The sequence below is a fragment of the Rhagoletis pomonella genome, unplaced genomic scaffold (assembly GCF_013731165.1).
Source record: "Rhagoletis pomonella isolate Grant_MI unplaced genomic scaffold, Rhpom_1.0 Rhpom_scaffold_00003, whole genome shotgun sequence".
NCBI lineage: Eukaryota > Metazoa > Arthropoda > Insecta > Diptera > Tephritidae > Rhagoletis > Rhagoletis pomonella.
Genome location: NW_023458557.1, coordinates 22,827,183 through 22,834,642, shown reverse-complemented (window position 1 = coordinate 22,834,642; position 7,460 = coordinate 22,827,183). Strand labels below are relative to the sequence as shown.

At 47.0% G+C, this 7,460-nt stretch overlaps 1 protein-coding gene across 1 annotated transcript; it reads right to left on the bottom strand.

The window, feature by feature from the left end:
* Positions 1-4,851: 4,851 nt before the first annotated feature.
* LOC118736108 lies at positions 4,852-5,382 on the bottom strand. The gene has a single exon (XM_036466208.1). It carries the CDS (start codon positions 5,380-5,382, stop codon positions 4,852-4,854), a length of 531 nt encoding a protein of 176 aa, XP_036322101.1.
* Positions 5,383-7,460: the final 2,078 nt, after the last annotated feature.

Below are 7,460 nucleotides of genomic sequence, written 5' to 3'. Positions count from 1 at the left end.
GGGATCGTTCCACGGTCACACACAGTAGATTATATAAAATAATAAAGTCAAGTAAACACTCACCTCGGGAGTTGGTGTTGCTTGAACCCCAGATCGTGTTATGCGAATTAGACTCGGCCCCTATTATGACCGCGAGTTTTCTGCGATTTGCTTCCTTCATAGCTTCTTGCAGTCTATAGGGTTGAAAAACGTGGGTCATGTAGGTTGTTGCTGCCAGATCACGCTCTCGTTTAGTTGGACGCTGATGCAGACAGTGTCCTCGTCGCTGTATTGGGGGAGTAAAAAATAAGAATATACTTTTTTATTTAGAATGCAAGCTCTGATCCTGTCTGCTACTGGAGCTGTTACCACCTCGTAGGCATCAGAGTTCAAACCTTGTTTCTAGCGATCCAAGGCTCTTGGACTAGAATCAAGTGCTCAGCTTTATCGCTGAGGCGAAGAAGAAGGGCAGCCGAAGCTGTCATGGAATGGGGTAGATAAATTTGTAGGATCTGCACCATTCTCAGAGTCGGTGATGTCCATCGCCTCTAGCTCCTCCCGTTCGGCGGCGGAAATGACTGTGACGTCATTATCCTCCTCCGGTTCCGAGAGCAGAAGCTGGTCCTCGTCTTGCATTGCCCACCGGCTGTATACCGACCTTACGTAGGCAGGTACTGAGCCCGTGTCGATGTCAGTACCTGACGCGATGTCGGGTACACCCGTTGGTAGGTCCCCAGGTCCACTGGTGGTGTTTCCTGTAGACCCCGCGCGGTCTGCCACCGATGCTGACTCGGAGGCACCAGGTCCGCTCGACGCGTTGCCTTTTTTGTTGGCCTCTTCGTCGGTAAAGTTGTTCAAAGGAGCGGGGCTGCTCGAGGCGTTGCCTGTCTCCTCCCCTTGTAGGTCCGTTTTCCGGTGGCTTTTTACCGTGATGGAGTAGAACCCGTAGCTTATTACCTCACCACAACCCTCGATAACCGGGACGGAAGCATCCGGAGGCATCGCTGGTGACAAAGCCAACAAAACGCTGCTTCCCCTTGGTCTCGCCAACTCGGACTATCCTCCAATCACTGGTGGGCAGTCCTTCGTTTCCTGTTAGGGGTTTCGAGGCCTGTTAGGGATTTCAACCCTAAATATGGACGGCAACTAAGTCTGCCCCGGGCCACAGCTGTTCATCCGTGGAGATCGTTTCCTTGTAGAGCTGGACCGCGCGTTAGTTTGCTACCAGATTTACCCGCCCCTGATGCCACCCAGCATCACGAGTGACTGGTGCAGGACCGGGATACTTCTGGAGTATTCCTTTATACACCGTACATAGACCCATCAGTACGGACTTCCAATTGTCCGTACTGATGTGGCCGTTCGGATGGCCCTTGTTCAACACCGCCAGCGTGACGTGCTCTTCGGCGGCCTCGTAGTGGGCACGGCCATGCCCATGGTTAGAAGGAAGGAAGCCCTATTCCTTTTGGATCCACTCAAGGTGTCGTCCTAAGATCGTTGTCTCCTGGGGACTAGGTCCTTCCGTGAGTTCGCCTTAGTGGGTGGTTTGTCCTTCCCGCCTTTCCCGGAGTATCGCTTGTCTCTTGCGGCGACGACTCACATTGCTCACTTGAGGAAGGCTTTTTGATCATGTGGAATGACACCCAATCTTTTAATAACCTTAGGGGCTGCCCTTCGGTCGCGCTGAGCCCTGACGGTGGGCATAATTATTTTTGCTGCTTTGGAGCAGCCAAGGCGCCGATCGCGGTCCTTTGCCCCGGTCGTCGGGGTTTTACTCGCAGGAGTAGCCCCTGCTTAGCCGTGGAGGACTTGGGCTCGGCTACTACCCCTGCGAGTTGGATGTGCCCGGTGTGGGCATAGAGAGAGGGGCCTTCCGCAGCTTCTCCACCGGCTTCGACATTCCCTTGAGGGGTATATTTCTGCCGGTATCGCTGGAAGTTTGCCTTCCCTCTGGGGGCTTAGCATTCCGTCTAGATTCTGCGGAGGACCGAAACTGCTTGGGCCGTGCTGGCCCTGTCTTCGGCGCCGTCGATGCGGTTCCCGGGACGGTAGGTTTTTGGGCTTATCTTCGCCATGTCTAGTGGCGGCACTACCCGTGCAGGGTTCCGAGGCTGCTTTGGTTTTATTCATTATTCATCTGGTTCTTTGGCCGCCTACTAAGGAAAAGGAAAAAAACAGTCGACCACGGCAGAGCCCCATGCCGCAGCAAGTCCACCGTTACTCCCGCAGCGCACAGGTATCCGGGAGATGCCGTTAGAAAACAGTCGGAAATCCATCCGACTACAAACCGTCCAATGGGCATGGTAACGCATGACACCCTGGATTAGGGGGCGTTTTATACATACCGCCAGGTACCCCCTAGAAATATCCTCAGTATGCCCATCCCAGCATTCCTAGAGCGAGCACATACGGCCAGCCGCTAGACACGGCAGGAGAGTTTATACCTCGGCCCTTACTAGGCCCCCCTGCTTGCACCACTGCGGCAAAGGAGCAAGCCTATTTTTCCTCGGCGTTGTAGGCAGCGATACCCATTGCGGCACCCGCTTGAAGGATATATCTGTCGCCAATATGTACCAACAAAGCATACGAAAGTGTTGTTGCTTTGTGGTTGTGCATACGCAAAGAAAAAATAGAAGCAAAGTAGACAAAAATGTTTGTATATCTATTTTGTATAGTTTCGCGCGGAGTGCTGTGTGTGTATATTAGAACACATATACCTATACCTATACCTACATACCCTGCAGTACGGGGGAGCGACTACAGGACTGATGAATCGGTAGCTACCAAGTAAACACCGTCAGTTACCGACTTGCGGTGTATTTCAGCGATTACTTTTACAAGGCAATGTCCTAGGCGGTAGTCACCATTGGCTCTCTTTGCACTACCGGGAGTTACTAAAGTAGTCACTTGCGTGAATTATGGGCACCCTCTGTCGTAGTTTTTCGCTATTCTGCTTCCGACTGCACTACCACGGGTTAATAGAGTAGCTACTTACCCAGGAGTCGGTGCGGTAGCGGTTTAAAAGTAGCGATTGACTCCAGCAGTACTGGAGGGTAAGTACCTCTACAAAAACAAATGTGCACCGAGTGCATAGGGCTTGGGCATCACTGCATTAGCCTAAGCCAAACAAGCAAATTTTGTGCACTTTACAGTTGAAACTCGAGCACTCGAGTATATTGAGCTGTAAAGCACCCAATCGAATATTTATGAAAAGCAATCGCGTGTTGTGAAGAAAGAGATTGATGCCAAACGGGTTTTGTTAGATGCTCGAGTATACACGAAAATTATGCACCCGTTGCAGATGTCTGGTCGCTAGACACAGTGTTGCGATAATGCATAGTGGACGGAAAGCCATGTCCCTTACGCTTTGAATTTACGAAACCATAAAATGAGTTAGGATTGTTAAATAAATTATTTTTAGTCATACATTTTTGGGCCCAATTCTTATTTATTATGTTTGCTGGGTTGGAGCTGCTTCGACCGATAGAGTTAAAAGCGAAAAATTAAATTTTCCGTTTTCCCTCCTACGCCCTTCAACGCTCTCGCGTCTTCATCAAGGAGTCTATTCAAAACATAAAAACAAATAAACAATAAACATGACTAGCAACTAATATTCGCTGATACAAAAACAATAAACATAGTTAACGACTGTTGCGCTCTTGGCAACCTGATCGGGCTATGTTTACTTCCGTTTAAATAAAAGGTTAACCTTCTTTAGTAATAACTATAAGTTACAATTCAGGTATTTCTTGAAATGTAAAATTTTGTGGACTATATATATATAAATTAAGGGTGAGAAAATGGCGGTCTTTCCGCACTGACGATTCGATTGCGAGTGCCGAGCACTTCGCGTTTTTAAAACGTTAGGATTTACAAACTATTTTAATATTTGTGTGTGTATGTACGAGCGTTTATAATACAATGTGTACATTTGTATACATGTAATTTTAGGGAATGTATACATTGGTATTAAATTCACGGCAAATTCAAGGGTTTGGATATGTTCAGCGTTAGCTTATTGTACCCGGATATACTTATATGTACATATGTGGGAAAAATATATAAATAGAAAAACGCCTCATTCGTCCATGTCCTCAACAAGCCGCCCGCCCTGTGTGGATGCCGGTAACAACTCCTTCAGCTGCTGGATGATAGCTTGGGCTTTGTTTAGCAGCTCCCGGATCTGACGACGTCTGGCGGCAGAGCGGCTCTGGAGGCTTCGTGGCGGTTTGCGGATGGTGCGGTGATTGGCTGTTCGACCGCCTTGGATCGCCCTCTTGCGCCTCTGCCCAGGCGAGCTCGAGGTTGATAGGTGTAGTAGCGTGTGGTGCGCTCTGCCACATCGGTGGCAGCTGGCCGGGGAATCGCAAGCTCCTGTGGCATGTGAGGTGGCCAACCAATTCACACAGTACTTGTGTGCGCGCGCCGATTCAAGCCTGTCATCAGGAGCCATAGCCCGGAACGCCTTACAATAGCGCAGGGAGTGAGGGCAGCAACATAAGCGGAACTTGTTCGGTTCCATCGACTCGTCACTTGTCCTAGGAAGAAAATAATTTCAAAATAGCATTATCGTATTCCCAGATAAGTGTGAAAAATGTGAAAATGAGAACGTGATGTGCATATGTATGGGTTAATAAATGAGTGAAGTTTACGGATTTTGTACATGAAGACGAACATCTGTAAGTATGTGTAATGATTAGTAAGGACATTTATGAGAAGGGTAATAAGCATAATCTCGCAATATTTCGTGTGAAAACTGCTGTTTTGATACGGATGTCTGCTACGCGAACATCTTGATCAGGACCGGGGTAAAGTTTTCGACGCGTCCGAGGCGCCACTAATTTGGGGGGACGAGATCATCTTTGATGACGACTAATTTCCTTCAGTGATGTTTGTTTCGAGTGCTTTCCATTTGTTTCTCTTGTGCAACTCCTTTAGGTATTCGTTTTTCAAGCGTATACTAAACTGGTGGTGGAGCACCTTCAATTTTTGCCACTTATTCACCAGGTTGAGGTTTTCAGCGTTAGGTTCTGGTAGGTAAGGTAATGGGGCTCCACGTAGAAAACGAACTGGAGTTACGGCTAACAAACCATTTGGGTCCTGATACATGGGAGAGAGTGGTCTGGAATTAGCGACCGCTTCGATGCGTATGAGGAGAGTGGTGAGCTCTTCAAAGGTAAACTTTTGATTGCCTGCCACTTTGTTGAAGTGCGCCTTAAAGCTTTTTACAGCCGCTTCCCAGAGACCTCCCATATTAGGAGAATATGGGGGTATGAATTGCCATGAGAGACCATGTACGGTATAATGTTCAGCAATTTCTGGAACGATGTCCTTGAGAAAGCTGGAGAGTTCTCTATAAATGGATCTTTGGGCGCCAACGAATGTTTTGCCGTTGTCTGACATGACTTTGTGTGGTAATCCTCGCCGGCCTACAAACCGGGCAAAAAAGCTTGCCTTAAAGGCCTCAGTTGTAAGGTCCGAGCAGAGTTCGAGGTGGATCACCTTCGTAGAGAATCATACAAATACACAGACGTAAGCTTTGGTGTATGAGCTTCGGCGTAATGCGGATATTTTCACCAAGAATGGGTCTGATCAACTCCAGTGGTGTGGAAGGGTAGTGAGTAGGTGGATCTTTCTGGAGATAGAGCAGCCATGATTTGGGATCTCATCTTTTGTTTGTGGATTGTGCACGTTTTACGGTGGAAGATGAACCCTTTGATTTTCTGTTTGAGGCGAGGTACGTAGTACTCCTGTTGGACTGCACGGATCATTAACTGTTTGCCGGCGTGGAGTAGGATCGAGTGGGATCCGGATTTCCGTGATGGCTATTAAGTTTTCTCGAAATGCGTTCCATTTGTGAAGCGCGCCGGGTTTAACGGTTTCGTCCCAACCTGTGCCTGCGATCCAGAGTTGTTGGAGTAACATTTTAGCTTGGACCATCATTGGTGTAAGCCACCCTGCCGAGTCGAAAAGTTTGGCAACGGAGGATAAAATTTGTCTTTTAGTGGCTACAGTAGAGCCTGGAAGAGGGTAAATTGAGTATGAAAATTCATCATTAAGGCTATTCCCTTTTATTCCGAGGGTTTTTGTGGAGCTGGAGTCTTGAAACTGGAGGAAGTCTGCTTCTAAGCGGTCAGATGTTGGTATATTTTGGAGTATCTCTTTATGGTTTGCCGTCATTTTCTTTAATGGGAAACCTGCTGATTTTAGTGCTGCGGTTACCTGATTCATCGAAGTGAGTGCTCAGTCGAGATCATGTCCGCCTGAAAGTATATCGTCTACGTAAATTTCGTTCAGTAGAATCTCCGCGGGTTTGGGTATTTGGCATTTGAGTCTTTGGCTAGTTGGTGCAGGGTTCTTATAGTTAAGTATGGTGCGCAATTGACACCAAAGGTCACCGTTTTTTTGAAATTTGAAATTTTCGACCGAGCTTTGAGCGGTTCTATGGAATAGGATCCTTGGGAAATCTTGGTCCTCTGGGTGTACGTAAATCTGGCGGTACATTTTCTCAATGTCACCATTGAAAACGTATTTGTACAGCCGCCATTTGAGGATAACGAGCATTAAATCATTTTGAAGTACGGGGCCCGTGTGGAGGATATCCTTTAGAGAAATGCCAGAGTGAGACAGTTTGGAAGCGTTTAAAACTACTCGCACTTTCGTGGTTTTACTATCTGGCTTAAGAAGGTAAGTAAAAAGAAAAATACTTTCCATCACGTATAATCTCTTGCGACGCCGAGCGTTCCATGTGATCTAAGGTCAGATACTACTTTGGTGTACGTTTGCTGCAGTTCAGGTTTTCTTTCGATGCTCCGCTCGATACTGAGGTACTGTTGTTCAGCTGCAGGTCTTGAGTGTCCAAGTGCAATCGTGTCTGGGAAGGTAGTTTGGAAGGGGAGTTTTACTACGCAGCGACCGTCATCTCTGCGAACTGTGGACCTTCCGTAGAGTTTTTCGCAAAGTACATCGTCGTCGGTAAGAGATAGGGTTGATGTTACTTCCTCCTGTTCCCAGAACTTCTTGAGTAGATCGTTGAGAGTGTCTGTCGAGTTTTCTATTACCTGGGTGAATAATGTGACGTGCTCTGTTACTGGGCCGCTCAAAATCCACCCAAATATTGAGTTTTGGGCTATTAAGCTTCAACCGACATTGGTTTTTAGGCCTGACGGTAGCACTTGGGGGGATGATATCGCTTCCTAATACCATGTCTATTCGAGCTGGAGTAAAGCAGCTAGGGTCTGCTAGAGGGAGAGATGAGTATTCTTGCAGTTCAATATATGTAACTTTGAACGATATATCACTTCACTGTATAAACTTCACTGTACCTAAAATTTATTGACTGACTGTATATCTTATTTAAGTTAAGTACGACAAAAACTTTCGAAGTACTTCATATACATATAAGCTTAAAAAGAACTGAATTTACTTAAAAATCAATATGCTAAAATTTAGACAAGTAAGACAAAGTGAACTAATATTTT

Bases quoted from the DNA above. Each gene is read 5' to 3' on its own strand.
- LOC118736108 (XM_036466208.1), bottom strand. From the start codon at position 5,382: ATGTCAGACAACGGCAAAACATTCGTTGGCGCCCAAAGATCCATTTAT.